Genomic DNA, 16,504 nt, shown 5'->3' with positions numbered 1-16,504 from the left:
TCTCTCGTGGAACTAAAGTGGAATCCTGTGTTGGTTTGATCGGCCTCAGTGGCACGCTCGCACAGCGCCCCCTACAGGCCAGCATCCGCCTCCAGTTCATGTTACTACCGGGGCTGTTGGTGTTTCTGGTTCCAGGAAACAACAAAAACATGTTCGAGCGCGGCGGACTGACGCCTCAAACCCGCAGCGGCCACCTGCACTGACACGGCTTCGATTCCACCGACTGCTATATGATTCCCGTCGAGTTCAGGGCCGACAACCCAGAACGATGCCGCCGAAAGCACTGGGATCCCTTGTAGCTCTGCTTTGTACCGGGGCCTGTCTGGTGCAGGTAAGTCCGCGCTCGAGCTCCCGGGGTCGGCGAGGCTGTTGCAGGCGAGGCCGCGGCTCCCGGGCTGGGCGAAGGCCTCGGTGTCGAGCCCTTTTGTCTCCCCCACAAAGGAAGCTGCGCGGCTCGCTACTGTAGCACCCAGGGTGACGTCAGTCGGTTAAAGTTTTCATCTATGTTACCACACTGGACTTGATGGGAAATTCGCGTTGTGAGTCGAAAAACCCGGGTTTGTTTTATCGACACAATTCGACAGTTTGAGCCGAGCGTGTGGAGATTAACATTAGCCGGGGCTAGCTGGTAACCGGCAAATTGACGTGTTTATTCCCAGTTGTTGATAGGGGGGTCACCGGGCAGGGCAGCCAGAGCCAGTCGGTACATTTGGCTTTTCAAATAGAATCACTACTTTAACTTTAGTCAAATAACAACATTAACTATAATATAAAACAGTTTAGAACTGCCATCGTTTGACAGTGTTGTTCTTTTAATACGAGTTCCTTTCAAAATCTATTGTTAAAATATATGATGATAAAATGCTGTTGGACTTGTTTGGCTCACTGGCTGGATGTGTATGTTGTTGTGTTCTTTTCCGGTCACCTCAGTTGAAACCTTGCAAAAAGTAAATTCACATGTAAAAGTCTGTTTTTATTACTAATAACCTGTGTAAATACAGGGTTTCACTACAGTAACCAAGGGCCCTGACACCTCCCGGGCTGAAATATGTGTATATTGTCGTTGATCACTGTTTTATATGGATCTATATGTAAAGTTAATCTATGTAGATGGATGTGTAATGGGTGAATGCTTTTGACTGTGTTTTTTTTATAAGATAAAACTTAACGGATCCCACGCTGGGGAAATATTAGGATCTAAACTGTATTTGTGCATTAGTGTATAAAGATACTGACATAAACATATTCCTATATTTTATCCTGCAGACACTGAGATGTACAGGGCAAATATCCCATTGGGAAAATAAATTCCATCTTATCTTATCTTGAATTAGCAAATACGAGTGCACACTGAAATGCCACTGGAGTGACAATAGATCCTAGAAATAGGTCCGTTTATCAGCAGCTTGCTATTCCTTTCCACGTTTGCTCGTGTGATTGAGTATTGACACAGACCCTGACTTTGTGTACCTCCTGTGTGTGTTTAAGGCAAAGGAGTTCTGTTTTGGGGTCAACAATGAACAGTATCGCTGCGAGATGGGGTACTGCTGTGGAGAGACTGAATGCTGCACCTATTACTATGAGCTCTGGTGTAAGTACAAATGATTGTTTCTCTCTTTTTAACCCAGTCTTTATTCTGGATAAATCATATAGTGTGTATTTTGCATCGCCTCCACGCCTCCATGTTGTCCGTTTATTGCTCAGTTTGGAGATTTAAGTCTCAAGATTGGTTTTGTTTGATGTGTTTTGTTTCCCCTTCGAGTTAGTTTCACTTTATGTGTTAGCCACTGTGTACTTAAAATGCCTCAACATGTACTGAACTATGTAAATATATACTATATATATTTGTATTTAAATACATAGATATGTTGCTTATACATTGTGCTAGCACGGTGAGGAATCATACAAAAATAACTGATCCTCCTCCGATTTTTAAGTGTTAATCATTCTCTGCTCTTAAAGAAGATTTTAAAACTACAACTTCACTCAGGAGGAAAATCTGTCTATGAACTTAAAGGAAATTATATAATTTGTGGCCACACTGTCCAGCCCTCATGTTTAATAATGATTATACTTGAAATAATATTTATCTTAAGATGCCTAATAAGACCTATCTGCAAACCTAATGCCTCATCATTGAGTTACCACCTTTTCCTTGGTTATTCAGATCAATTATAATGAAATGACGATAAGATTACATTGAATCTTTCCCTCATTCTAGGGTTCTGGTTAGTGTGGACCCTGATCATCATGCTGAGTTGCTGCTGCGCCTACCGACACCGGAGGGTCAAGATGCGCCTGCAGCAGGAGCAACGTCAACGTGAGATCAGCCTCATGGCCTACCAAGGAGCCTCCAGCTCATTCATCTCCCCTCCACCACTTAATCTAAGTGAGTTGTCCTCTTTGCTATGGTACCGTGACAGATTCCCTCCAGTATTCAACAGTGATTTCACTTTTCTATAAATTTGCAATTTCATGTTCTCTGTGATCTTGCAGTTTCATGTATAGGCTGTTAGTTAGTTTTTTGTTGTTAAGTTCCCATGCAATCAGAGGGAGGGGGCACTCTGATAAAGAAAGAACATAGAAGCCCAGATAATATTTCCTACAGTGACTTCCTCTAGTGCTTCCTTTGGGTCCCTCATGTGCTGCTGGAGCTGCTGAGAGTTTCTCCCTTGATTCAAAGCAGGGCTGCAGCTTAATACCAAGGTCATCGTGTATAACTTTATTCCTCTACGTATCAGACATGTATGGGTCAGATATTTGAACTTTGCTCTCTTTCCACCAATCATCGATGTCCTATAAAACATCTGCATTACATCACTTTGACAGACAAGAGCTATTCAAAATAGATTTGGAGGCGCTGATCTCTTGTCCCTAACCCCATCATACTCAGCTGCACATTTCCTTCATGTACGTTATTTTAGAGATCACAGTGTTGATCAGAGTGTTGTGCGAATGTTACTAGAGGGACAGCAGACAGCGGAGATGCCGCGCTAATGTCAGTGGTCACTCCAGACCTTCTTTGAAACGTGATATCGTGTCCACTAATATCACAAACAGGAGTGGGACAAGGTGCACACTTGTCGGAGTCTCAGGCTCACAGTGAACATGCATGACTTGCTGTGAAAAATGTGAATCTGACCGAGAGCACACACAGACATCGACTCACAGAAACCCTGGCAACATGTACTGTGCTCGCTGTTCAGACAGGTTATCGTAGGGACATTTCCAAATATTTTTCAGGTATTTCTGGTATGTTTTCATTTTATCTTTCTTGACCTCTAATTTTGCCTTTTGCGCAATGCCTACCTATATTTGGTTTAATAGAAAAAACACAGCAAAGACACTACTGCAGTTTTTGACTTAATTTTTAATTTAAAAAAAAAATCCCTAATCAGAATAGTAATTTTTTTTCTGATTGACTAATCAATTAGACAAAGGCACATTTCTCTTTTCAGGGATGGCGGTTGGAAAGCTAAAGTGTGTTTATTTGCTTTCCCACAGGGTTTTGGAACGACTGCAAACTTCCGGACTATGAGGAGGTGGTAGGCCATCCCCCAACGCCGCCCCCCCCTTACTCAGAAAACCCTCCTGAGACCGTTCCACCACTCCCTCCACAACTAGGCCAGCCAGACGCTGCCGCAGTGCCACAACCCCTGACCCATGCAGAACCGAATTGTGAGGCCGCGAGCTCGTCGTTGGAGCAGGAAGCTGTGTCGATGCCAATCCAGGCACAGTGTCAGGAGGAGGAGAACGCGGAGGCTTCTCTGGTGGCCGCAGAGGAGGATGAGGAGCTCATCACTCGGCGTCGGCATGTGACCGGCGACTCAGGGATTGAGGTGTGCGTTTGCCAGCTAGACGTAGACGAGGGCTCAGGGCTTGAGGAGGAAAGTGACGAGGAGCACCGGATGTGCAAGGTCACCGGTGGGGACTGCTGCTCTGGGCGTCATCAGCAAACCTTCAGACAGAAGGAGCACACCCCTGAGCTGCCCAGCCAGACCGCCAGCACCAGCACTGGAGACCACATGGTGTGATCCGCGGCCTAAATAACCAGCCATTCAATTCGGCTTTCTGCTTCACACACGGTGAAATGATAAAGCTGTTGCCATCATCATCACCATAAACACTGTCTGTGTTTTAATTCTTTGAACTAACACACAGGCATGACGTTAAGATGATGATGACAACTAATCTTTACTGGCGCCTGATAACGAAAGATGAATAACACATTATGTGGACAAAGATTAGGCTTCATTTTTTGCTTTGCTTTTCCGTAGTGGGTAAACCAGCGAACACTTGTTGATACACGATTTGGGTTTTTTCTCCTTAGTGTTAAGTAAGAGATTGTCATTGGGCAGTGAGAAGGCAGCAATTGATTGTGACTGAAATCAGAATTGACTGTTTCCCTTGCTCCTCAATATCCTTGAGCACTGCCATCATGTTTCCGTTTCTTTGTCGTCACTCCTCGGTCAGAACTTTTCCGGCCATCCTTCCATCTGACATTTGACCTTATGATCATCCTAGAGCATACCAACACGGTCAACATTTCCACCCACGTCCTCACTACGACCAAGCAGAGGAGTCAAAAATAAACTTCTTGATAACTCAAGATGAAGCTGGATTAATTGACGAGCGTCACGCATTTCATTTTCCCCCTAAGGCGTATGATGCGTGAGAGTTTGTGTGTGTGCGCCGTGGAATCTAGGATACAGCTGCATGGTGATGTCAGCGCTGAGGTCATAGCAACCATCGTCTGGTGCCCTCTGGTCTGTGGGAGGTTTTGCATCTAGATTGGGTGGGGGGGGGGACTTACCAGCAACAATTAGCAGAGGCAGCGACAGGAAAGAGCTGAGGTTTCGTTTTGCGTTTTAAATGTCATACATCCTCCCTTCAGCACATTTTTTTCTCTCTTTTTGATATCCATATTGTGTTCACCACCAGTTAGCATGACTTAACGTAAGGTGCGACCAGCTTTTTGGGGATTTACTGATTGTGTGCATGGGATTTCCCCTCTTTGGTATCTGACTGCATTTGAGTGATAGTAATTGACAAGAGGGTTATGTCACCAAATATTTTCTAAATAAAAAGCCTTGTGGTGGCTCCAGGATAGAGATGTGTATTTCTCAGTATATTGTTTGGATGTAAGGAGGAAGGATGTACTTTTTATACATAACCGGCTGTGCTTCAGTAGATGCTACAGGGGTCGCTATTAATTGCAACAATGCTCCCGACGGGGGCCGCAACAGTGGGTACTCGTATGGGTGTTTTAGTGCAGTAGGGAAGGTTTTTGTGTGTTTGTCTGTAAAGTGCTGTAGCACCTGGTTGAAATATTTACTCAGCACTGAGGTGGATTAACAATTTAAGCACTGTTTTTTATTTTTTGCATGAGGCATGAATATCGATGTTTATATTTGAGTTCATCAGCGTTTCTCTAGCCGCTATGTTACTTGCTTTGCTCATCTGTAAGTCAAATTGATTGTGGGCTACAGCGGCCACATCACCTCGCACCTAGATGTTGGGGAAAGAAATAGACCTAGACCCATAGATCTAGTTTCATTGTGTTGTTACTGCCGTCTGAGTTGTGCTACGCTGTGCATTTATCTAGTTAGCTGGAGCTGTTTGGGCTCTGTGGCCCCTACAGCTCTTGGCAGTGCGAGGGATTTGCGGTGGTATTTTCCACTGGCAGCAGAGGGCGGATGCAGGCTCCAATGTGCGGTTTGGTCAGCGATGACACAGCTGCAGAATCTATTGTGATCGACTGCACGCTGCTCGGCCTTGCTGTGTGCATTGTATGTATTCATAGCATAGCAGTCGAACTGGGTGTTGTCGGACAGGAAAACAAACCGTTATTTGTGAGAAGATTTCTGAAAAATCATTGTGCAAAATAAAAAGTAACTAAGTCAGAGAATGTTAAATTGAATTTGGAACAACTTTTTGTTTGTCAGCTCTGAAACTGTGTGACAAAATGGGCACAGTGTAAAGACTCAGGTCGGTCATTCCGCTTCACGCAAGCACACGCAGCACGCTCACTAAATACTGCTCCATGGTGCAGTACTTTATCATCTACATTTATTAAGTGAAAGATGCCCTGAACAGTCTCCAGCATTCACATGACTGAATTTGTCACTTAGCAGACTCCAAACACGTCCTGTAGCGTTTTAGTTCAAACATGCTGTAGCTGACGACGTGTGGACGGAGTGTGGACATTTCATGCTTGTAAAATATATTTATTCAAACATAGAAATAGCTGATTGTACTATGACAAGGACACGTGAGGGAAATTCTTGGCCACTTATCAAGACTTGAGTCTGGGTTCTGCACATTAAAGTATGTAAAGTTTGCGAAACACATGCAGCTCAGTGGCCTAAGAAAGTGTTTCCTCATTCCTCCAACCAGCAGCAGCTCACAGCTCTGTCCTGGTTCTGCTTGTGTCTGTGTTCCACTATTCGAGCTGGAGAACTTACTGTTGTGGGAGAACAATATAAAAGGGCCAGTGCACCAAATATCTGAATATAGAGTGAAACAAAATGAATGCACAGCTGCCTAAAGCTTAGAATGAAAGATAATTTAGTTTCTTGCTGCATTAGGTTAAAGTTTGCACTCCTTGTGTTGCGTAGTTGAGCAGGTGCATAAATACGAAGCCATGCTAACATGACAATGACCTTTTCAGAGGAGCTGTTACACTGTGAGCGTTCTTGCACACAGATTAGCTGAAGTAACATTAAATCCTTTTTTTGACCAACACACCTCAAGCTGCCTTGCTGCATCTCTGGAGAGCAAATGTCTTGATTATACGTAGAACTACACAATAAAATCTAGCCTCTGTATGCAGTACTGATGTGCTACAGCCTTATTAGAGTAGACCTAGTTAAGTGGGGTTGTTCTGGATTTCTTTTGGATGGTAGTATTTGTTGTTTTTCCGAGCATGATCGCTTTAGATCAGCGCAGTTTCTCTGTGACAACAGAGAATAACATCAAAGCTTGTTCTGAGAATGTGTGCTCGCTTTGTTAGGAGAGGATGTGGTTTCTGAACATTTTAAAGCCAGAACTGTCACATGCTCAAGTAGAGTTGGACTTGCATTGATTTTTGAATCTGAGGGGTGGTTGTGTTGAATTTACAATATTGTGTCTTGTTCGTTGTGGCACTGATGGAATTTGTCAACACCAGATTGTTGAGCTTGCGCTCGCTCTGTTTTTGTTCCAAGGATCTGGTCGTGATTAGTTTGTGAAATTAACTGAATCTAAGGCATGAAGAAAATGAGAAAAAAATATTTGTATTTCTCTGGTCTCTTTGTTATCCATCCTATCTGTGTTTTGCATTCTGAGAACAGATATTAACTCCAGCAAGAGAGTTCATGCTAAGGTTGAGTTTTGCTTATTTGTAAAGCTTTGTAGACATAATAACAGCGGAGGGGAGTGAGGGAGTGATAGTTCTTTCTTGCGTGTGTACTGGAGGTCCATAGTTTTCCCATTGCCAAACAACTACTATGCCTCCACGATTTTTCACGTGTTTACTGAGAACAAGGGCTATATACACACATGCATCCATGTCACTGAGCTGCTCATCTAAAGCCGCAGCTGCTGAGCTACAGCGTCTGAACAGATATTTGCGATTTAAACATGGTCAGTGTTTGGATGTGGACGTCCTGTAAAATGTATGGCAGAGCTCATATTTAACAATAGCTGATTGTAAACGACTATATGTTTGTTTTATAGGCTCTAACTTTGCCTTTTTGCTTTTGTCGACCTCAACGGAGGTGCGTGATGCGACACCCCCCCCCCCCCTCGCTCAGTGAAAACTATTCTTTCAAATGTAATTACAGCATGTGTGGTTGTGCCAGAGAGTTTTTGCTTCGCTCCGGCGGCTCTCTGTGGACCGTGACTCCACCCTCCACCAGGCTCCATCTTGGTAACAGAAAAAACAGCCGACGCTCCAGCAGTCGACAGAATAATTTACCAAAGTCGTTGCCATCTCCACGCTTGTTTTCCCGTTCTGTCTGTGTGTGTGTGTGTGTGTGTGTGTGTGTGTGTGTGTGTGTGTGTGTGTGTGTGTGTGTGTGTGTGTGTGTGTGTGTGTGTGTGTGTGTGTGTGTGTGTGTGTGTGTGTGTGTGTGTGTTGGCATGACGACAATGTGTTTGGTTTCCCTCTCTCTCAGGGTCATCTTTAACCGAGCAGTGCTAGAGTATGAAATTAACCCTTTTTTCTTTTTTACCTGTCAGTCATAAAGCCAAAGCGGTTGTTCCATTGGTCGTCGCCCGTCTTTATTTCTGCGTCACGCATCTCTGTAGTGTATCGTACTTTACTCGACTAGGCTATGCAAAAACATAAACCTACTGTTATATGCTGCGCCCTCTGTCTCACTTTCTCCGTCGTGTATCTGTGGGCACTAGTACAAGCAATATAACTCTCAGTACTTGTGTCCCTTCACTGTACTGTAATCTACTTCTGGTTGGTCTGTGTACATGTAATATAATATACTTGTAATGCTACTACAATGATGTGGTGCGTATGTATGCTTCAGTGTCGGCTGAGGGAGTTTGAGTTTAAAATCCATTCTTCATAATATTTTATTTCTTCTCCTCTGTTTGGCTTTTTCTTGCCTGCTTTCTCAATCCATTAGGACATTTCTCTCCTGACTCATGAATAAACCACATTAAGTTGTATAAGTGAAAGAAAAGTTGAACATATTGTTTTTTTTGTTGGATAAATTCTTATTTGTTATCTTTGGTCTGTTTGAAACTTTCCCATCCCTCACATTCGATGCACTAATTCAGTGCATCTCAGTTTAAACAACAGCCTGCTTTTTTTTTTTCATCTTCATGAATTGTCATTGAATATTTAACTGTTGCCTTTTAATCCACAGATATAACGATACTGATCAGTTTCTACATTTTTATAGATTATGCATATGACAGACCTCGACATGAACCACAGTCAGATCACGTTAGACCAGCACATATTAGACTGATACAGGAATGACTTGTGGACCCCTTAACTCTGAATTTATAAAAGATTAAATTACACCCTCATGTTTCTGTCATGCAACAGGGAAACTTACTTTTTTCTAGATGATACCAAACAGATGCAGGTTCTGTTTTTTTTGTTGTTTTTTTACCAAAATGAGAAACAGGCATCTACAAACACACATCAGACTCTTTCTACATTGTTTTCCTAATAACTTTAAACAAGCCAAAATGAGTAAAGTGGAAAAAAAAACAGAAAAAAATGAAAGCACTGAATAACAGATGAAAAAAAAATGCTTTGGTTTTAGTAAAGAAGTCTGCTGTGTACTCTCTGGGTCATCATTTGTATTTTATTTTTTTAATAAAACAAACATTGGCACTCAGCTGACTTGACTCGTTGACATTTCTTCACTTCAAATCCTCTTCATTCACCTCGATTAGCCTCTTACAGGATCCAGGGATTTTATTTTAGACATTTGTTACATTTTAACATAAAGAATCTCACTTATGTGCCCAGAATGAAATGGATCTTCAGCCTGTGAGAGTGCAAAGGGTTCCCCCACCAACCCATGTGACAAAGCTGGGAAATTGATCCAGAGGACGGTCACATGGCTGAGTGAGAGGCACCTCAGGCGGTCACTCGATCATATTGACTGTATGACTGTTATGTAATTTGGGAAAGTATGACACAATCCAAACCCACTGGAAGTTATTTTTGATCATGAGGTCTCACTTTGCAAGAACAGATATGAAAAGGGTGATTAACTCTTAAACTTCTTTTTTTGAGCTGCATTTAAATGAGGATTTCACTCTAAAAGACACAGAACTGTGGTTATATTAAGTACAACCTGTATGTTATAACAAAATTCACCGAAAAACTCAGAGTAAAGGAAGTAAGGCAAGGTCTGTTTGGTTTTTAATGAGGCAATGCAAATAGTTTTGGACAAAGCAACAAGATGAAATGTTTCTAAAAGAAAATGGATGCATGAGGCACAGTTTTCATGGAAACAAACAATAGAGAAAAAAACTAGAATGGCACTCAATAGAGCGGATACCTCCTCCCAGGCCCAACAGTCCCATTAGATTCAGTCAAGCTACACTATATTGTACACAATCATAAATATCAGTCCACTTAATATGCTGAATTTTTCCAACCTAGATTAATGAATTATTCCCTGGGAAATTTTCTGAAAACGCCAAAACAAAAGCCACAACAAAAAAACACCTTATCTCACAATGTTAAATAAAGTGAAAAAAAATATTCCTGGATCCACCCCTTATCTAGATCTGCACCAAAAGGTAATGGTTTCTTCCAGGACCCATACCGCATCCTTCCACCATGTTTCATAGAAATCTGTTCAGTTGTTCTGTGTAATCTTGTTTACAAACCAACAAACAAACAAATAGACAAATAGACAGGTCAAAATTTGATGGAGGTAAATATAATTAAGGTAGAGTGTCTTGTCAAAGTGGCTACAGGAGATGAGTGAGTCCTCCTACATTGCACAATCAAAAACAAAGCACCACATAAAACATAATTGATGTTGACATGAGGCTTGGAATCATTTCCAGAACGTATAGAAGAGCCAACAACCGCTGGCTCAGTCTTACAGTACAGTATATATATCTATATATATCTATATGTAGATATATCTATATATCTATCTATCAGAGGCAGCCTGTGGCCAAACCAGCGGGTTTGTTGGCTCCACTGCAGAAACATTCACTGTATGACGCACTTCACAGGAAAACAGGTGATGTTTATACATGCAACACAAAAAGCACAAACAAAAGGTCACTGCAGTGCTCAATGTGCAGAGGGAAGAAGCATCTGTTGCAGGGTAAAAAGATAGCTAGTAAAAATGTATTTATTTAATAACCTTCAATTCTCTCTTCAGTGCAAAGATACATTTCTAAAAATCACAGTAAGTCTAAAATCTTATTTTCAATATATTTGGAAGAATTTAATGTAAACTGATCAGAACTTTGATCAAATTTGCTCATGTAAACTTATTAAATCGACAGAAATGAGCCTTGCTAAAATATAAATATAGTCTTTAAACAATATTGATATAAATTTAATTGGAGCTAAATATTTCATGGACATACTCAAATCTTTATCAGCACATGCAGCAATGAGGCAGAAGTCAAGTTTTCATAGGCTGCACACAAACACACAAAAAGCTGAAGCACAATGTAAACAAAGTACAAGTGTGGCAGTCTGGACAATTCATAAAAATATATTACCTCAGAATGTCATGCAAACTACAGCAACTACAGGGTAAGAATATACAGCTAATTATAGTTCATACACAGAGTTGAAATGATAGATGTGTCTTTATTTAGCAGGGAGCTGCAGTAAAGATGACATCAGTATTATTTGGTTCGCACATGAGGTCAAACAACAAATCTCCAGGTACTTATATTTATTCCGAATTCTCAAAGCCTTAAAACCAAAAAGTGGTGAAGTAGAAATTGGTTAAAATTGTTTTGTTTTTTTCCATTTCCGTCAAAAGCGGTGAAAGGTAATGAAAAATAAATAAAATGCAGCCGCTCACAAAAAGTCATGTAATGTCCTGTGTGTAACAAATCCAGAGGACGGGGACGATAAGGCCGAGTGGGTGCGTGTGTCAGCCAGGACATGAGGACAAAGTGTCAAATCAAGTCCTCCTGCTGCTTCATGACAATCTGTAGCAGAGCTGGAGAATGGCTTTTTGTAGCAGGTGATACTCCATCTCCTGTCAGGATACAACAAGCTGCTGCGCTCTGCTGGCCGACAGTAGCGTCTCGCTTCTGTGCAGGTCGGGGTCCGAGGACCGCAGTACAGTAGTCACGTCACCTACTTTTTGTTTCCCCCGTCACCGCTCTTTCCTCAGTAGAACCGCTTGCGGCGGCTCTCGTTCCAGTGGCTGTACACCACCAGGCCGATGACAATGAGGAAGATACAGCCCAGCATGGAGAAGAGCACTGTGAAGAAAATGGCTATCCCACTCATCCTCTCTTCTACCTGTTCCACTGGAGGGGAGGAAACAGAGGGAGAAGGCAGGGAGGGATGATGGTGACGGAGAACAGAAGAGAGAGACCACAGATTCAGTGTAATTCAACAATTGGTTTGTCAGCTTTTGTTATGATGATGATGGTGTTTTGTGTGTGTGTGTGTGTGTGTGTGTGTGTGTGTGTGTGTGTGTGTGTGTGTGTGTGTGTGTGTGTGTGTGAGCCTTACATCTGAGCAGGTCCATGTTATCAACACTGGGTATGGTTATTTGGTCTTCCTCTTCCTCTTGCTCTTCCTTTTTACTCCTCAACACTGTCAGCTGGTAGAGTTTCAGGGAAATGATATCATGGTTGTCTGTGCACAGAGAACCAGGAAAATACGATTAGATTTAGAGAAGAAAACGTCTCATGGCTTTTTATTCAGAGGTTATTACATGTAACTCACTTTCACTTCACAGAAAACTGAAACTGAACTGTGCAAACATTCACTATGAACAATTATTCCTTGTGTGTCTCTGACTGAAGGGTTATTGTTAGTTACATGTAAAACATTTTATTTCCATTCATCAGGAGTCTCCTTTTTGTCCTGTGTTTTAAATTTAGACTAAGCTGATTTTGAAAGAAGGAAGAAAGGAAACTATCAATGAGGCGTTAGAGGAAGGAAAAAGATTCATTGAGTTATTGAGTATAACGTTCCTTATACACGATACCAATGCTTGCCATATTGTCTCTTTGATTCTCATTACATCTGCACAACAGCAGATTCATCAAATTCACACATCATACTTAAGAATTTCTGATAAATTGCTTACAAATAGTAATGTTCACCTTATACCAAACACTGGTAATGTGTATATCAGTCTGTTTACATCATAGACAATGCTCAAAATAAACAGAGTGGTGTTTGAAGTGACTGTTACCCGAGAGCTGCTTGGGATGTTGGAACGCTGTTTACCTGAGAGATCTCCGGTGATGGCCGTCGCTCCAAAGTAATAGCCTCCTGGCAGCCGCACCCCGGGTATGTCTAGGCAGTCCCTCCACTCGTGCTGCCCGTCGATATCTATCATCACCTGAGGAACAGAGGCAGTCAGGAGGCAGCAGGGACTTTTAGAAGGTCAGAGTAAAAATATACTGTTCCCCAAAAGCAGGTTTATTAAGTTATCTGAATAGTTTTGTAAGTAAAATCAAGAAAATGGTTATTTGAGTTTTCCAAAATTCTGTGAGATCTTCTCAATAGGTGTCTGTAGCTGCTTGTGTTTAGTTTATTACTCTGATATGTTGAGTCTATTAGTGATACATTATTTTACCAAACGTTAAGCCCACCCGGTTCATAATAATAACAGGTTGGACAGTTGAGCACAAAGACAAGAGTTAAAAGAGTGTCTCTCACCGTCAGCCTGCGGCGCACGTATCTGATGAAGAGGAAGGAGTCATGTTTGAGGTTGCGCACCATGGCGTTACAGCCGCCCAGCTCGGTGGGCCGACCGTCCCGCTCGTGGTCGTAGCCGATGCTGCCGTTACCCACCATGGCCAGAACGAAGGGGAAGATCCTCTTGAGGTCACAGAGGGGGAAATCAAAATTAGTCCATTAGCATATGTTGTTACAGCACTGAGAGGTGATGGTGATCGGTTACTCTAATTAAAAAAACTGATATAACCACACAGCAAACATGCAGGGACAAATAAATAAAAACACAACAAAACACACACAGACAAAGTTCAGTATTGTGTCAATGTTTTCATTTAGACACGGAAGCGTGAGGGTCAGTAGAGGCTGTACAATGAGGTAAAACACACTGATGAAATGAAATGTTCCAAAGACCTAGTTACCTGTGTGCGAGGAGTGTATCTCTTCTTCTGTGCCTGTCTCCAAATGGTCGCACAAAAGAACACAAATAAAGCCCCTTTACACAAATCTGCAAGAGCACTTGTACATGCATCCTGGTTTTACTTTCACAGAACAGGTGATATCTAAGCAGCTCTACCGCGGCGTACCTCAAGGTGCTTCTCCTCGTTGGGATACGTGTCCACAAACACACCCAGGCCAGTGAAGTTGTCCATATTTCCAAACACAGGACCTGTGAGACAATAGGAAGACAGAGTGTGAATAATATATTAAAAGTAGTTTTCTGCTGAGATAGGGAGTGAGGTGGGGTAAATAGACCTTTTACCTTTCTGTGTGCGTTCCTTCGTGTACCAAATGGCCAGCCCGTCACCATTCAGGTTCTTCTTTCCTTTCCCGTGAATCTTAAAGTGAACCTGCATCTCCCAGTCCTTCAGATGGCAAGGCTAGAAATACAATGGTAAACTGTAAAATATCAAGACTCAGTACATTTCTTTTTTCACAAGAGTATGATAACGATGTCTTGAACTTGATTTGGCAATGACTCCTATGACTCCTAAGATATCCACAAAAAATCCCTATTGGTCAAGGCTTTAATTTAATTACACAACTGAAGATATGTCCCTAGCATCGGCTGGCGGTCACTAACATCAACTGGTGGTAGGCATTAATTATCGGGTAGAACATACAAGGGATATTCTCCATCTTGTCCTATGTTCTAAAATGGGATAGCGTTTAGTTTAAAAAGGCATAGAGGTAATGATGTCTGATCTACTGAAAGCGCCACATGGCGTTCATAGCGCTGCCATAGAGGCCAGTAGCCAGTCAGATTTACCTTTGGCCTCAGCGTACCACATCATCACAAGGTCAAAACACTTGATAACGCTAAGGTGCACAACTGACCCCAACATCCGCTGGTGGCCGCTAACACCTGCTAACATCTACTGGTAGTTGTAAATTGTGCAGGAGACCTTCGAACGTACAAAGGACATTCACCATCTTGTCCTTTTATTCTAAAATGGGACAAAATGACCAACGAAATATAAAAGCGTTCAGAGAAAAAATGGATACTAAAACTTATCCTCAGTTTCATCCCTGACCACAACACACAACATGCAGTATAATGTGATAGTACCTGTACCAGTGGATGCACAGTGTGTACTCACCATGCGGCCCCACACCGCCCCCTGTCTGCTCTGCATGTCAGGTGTGAGGCGCACCTGCTCGGTGGTTACCATGGCATCCCCCATCAGCTCCCAGTGGGAGGAGCCTAGGGATCCCACACCTGAGTGCGCACAAACACACACACACACACACACACAATCATCATCATGACAGAAGCTGACACAGCAGAATGAAACTGCTTTGTCATGACACGAAACATTACGGTCAGTAGAAGGAGAAAGTGAAGCACAATGCTCGGTGTATAATTGGAAATAAAAAGTAAAACGCCTCGTTTATCTGAATGTCACAGCGATGAGGTGGATCAGAGGAATATAAACCTTCAAATGTACATTAATGAGATAGAAGATTGTTCTTATTTCATCGCTAATCGCGTTGTTCTAGAAACATCTCTGCCTCAGCCTGTGAACCGGCGGATGCACTCCTAACGGGTCGGGTACCTTGGTACGGCTTGGAGAGGGAATACTCCCGCTTCAGGAACTCCTCCATTTCGTGGTCATCGTCGGCAGAACACCGGCTTAGTGTCAGAGCGAGGAGAGCCAGAGTCCAGAGTGATTTACACGACATGTTGTTCCCTGTGGAGAAGAGACCGAGCGCCAACTGCCGAGACTCCCTGTGATGATTCCTGCTGCAGGCGGCGGCCATTGTACAGGGAAAAACTCCTCCCACTCCGCCGACAGCTTGGTTCTGATTGGCCCACCGTGTTGCATGGCTCGTCACCATTGGTCCTTTTGAGCGTCGATCACAAGGCACGCTTTTCATTGGCTGTTTTAGTTGAAGGTGATTGGGAAAAATCAAGCAGTTTGATAAATTCAGTAGAATCTTGTTAAATTCCCAACGCTGATCTGGTTATTCTTCATGAAGTTAAAACAGAGCAGGCTTTATAATTAATTATGTTATCATATATATAACACCATTAGAATTTATAAAATCTTGTTGTGTTTTGTATTATACTATGATCATAATTTCTATTCTATTCCATTAATTTTATCCGGGTGCAGCTTTTTTATAAGTTTCTGAAACATCTATGCTCCACTCAACCTTTTATTTGTATGGAAGGCTAAAAGTTTTCCAGTAAAACAATTTCTTGGAAAAAACATCCCGTGACCCTCGTGATCTCTTCTATTTTGACTCTTGCTGATGTAACGTTTCCCTTTATCTTATCTTATCTTATATTAACTTATCTGATCTTATCTTTTTTGACACAAGACATCACAAAAAGCAAGGGCCTTGGGAATCAGGTTCGAATTCTGTTCATATCGTGCTGTAATAGTAATGATCTTTAATCTAATTTGAATGACCTTTAGGGACCCTGATCTTTTTATAACCACACAGCTGTCCATGTTTTGAGTGTTTTTAAACACTCTGTTTACCTTTGACTTTCTAATTGAATAAGCCAAATAAAACTAAAAGTTGTGATGACATGAAATAACAATTTAAATCACCACATGATAGTATATTGTCTGTGATTTCCACATCATCAGTCACTATATCGCTCTGGATCCTTTTCGTATCTGCAGC

The 16,504-nt window shown here is 42.1% G+C and overlaps 2 protein-coding genes across 2 annotated transcripts; one reads left to right on the top strand and one right to left on the bottom strand.

The window, feature by feature from the left end:
• The first annotated feature begins 68 nt into the window (after positions 1 to 68).
• wbp1 (WW domain binding protein 1) lies at positions 69 to 9,347 on the top strand. The gene is made up of 4 exons (XM_035185149.2): positions 69 to 331; positions 1,489 to 1,591; positions 2,222 to 2,389; positions 3,505 to 9,347. Exons 1-4 carry the CDS (start codon positions 269 to 271, stop codon positions 4,032 to 4,034), a joined length of 864 nt encoding a protein of 287 aa, XP_035041040.1. The 5' UTR covers positions 69 to 268; the 3' UTR covers positions 4,035 to 9,347.
• A 511-nt stretch (positions 9,348 to 9,858) lies between these two features.
• On the bottom strand, positions 9,859 to 15,740 carry lman2la (lectin, mannose-binding 2-like a). Its single transcript, XM_035185148.2, has 9 exons — positions 15,424 to 15,740; positions 14,968 to 15,086; positions 14,130 to 14,247; positions 13,954 to 14,036; positions 13,789 to 13,821; positions 13,349 to 13,510; positions 12,914 to 13,028; positions 12,188 to 12,313; positions 9,859 to 11,979 (listed from the first exon to the last, which is right to left on the bottom strand). The coding sequence occupies exons 1-9, from the start codon at positions 15,704 to 15,706 to the stop codon at positions 11,837 to 11,839; spliced, it is 1,182 nt and encodes a 393-aa protein (XP_035041039.1). The 5' UTR covers positions 15,707 to 15,740; the 3' UTR covers positions 9,859 to 11,836.
• Positions 15,741 to 16,504: the final 764 nt, after the last annotated feature.

The sequence above is a fragment of the Hippoglossus stenolepis genome, chromosome 18, assembly GCF_022539355.2.
Source record: "Hippoglossus stenolepis isolate QCI-W04-F060 chromosome 18, HSTE1.2, whole genome shotgun sequence".
Taxonomy (NCBI): Eukaryota; Metazoa; Chordata; class Actinopteri; order Pleuronectiformes; family Pleuronectidae; genus Hippoglossus; species Hippoglossus stenolepis.
Note: the sequence above shows the minus strand (reverse complement) of the source record. Positions and strands in the feature narration are given on the sequence as shown.

Coding starts and splice junctions, on each gene's coding strand:
- wbp1 (XM_035185149.2), top strand. CDS start 269: ATGCCGCCGAAAGCACTGGGATCCCTTGTAGCTCTGCTTTGTACCGGG. Junction 1,592..2,221: donor CTATTACTATGAGCTCTGGT/GTAAGTACAAAT, acceptor CCCTCATTCTAG/GGTTCTGGTTAGTGTGGACC. Junction 2,390..3,504: donor CCCTCCACCACTTAATCTAA/GTGAGTTGTCCT, acceptor GCTTTCCCACAG/GGTTTTGGAACGACTGCAAA.
- lman2la (XM_035185148.2), bottom strand. CDS start 15,706: ATGGTGACGAGCCATGCAACACGGTGGGCCAATCAGAACCAAGCTGTC. Junction 14,037..14,129: donor GAAGGAACGCACACAGAAAG/GTAAAAGGTCTA, acceptor ATTGTCTCACAG/GTCCTGTGTTTGGAAATATG. Junction 11,980..12,187: donor TAACATGGACCTGCTCAGAT/GTAAGGCTCACA, acceptor CCTCCCCTCCAG/TGGAACAGGTAGAAGAGAGG.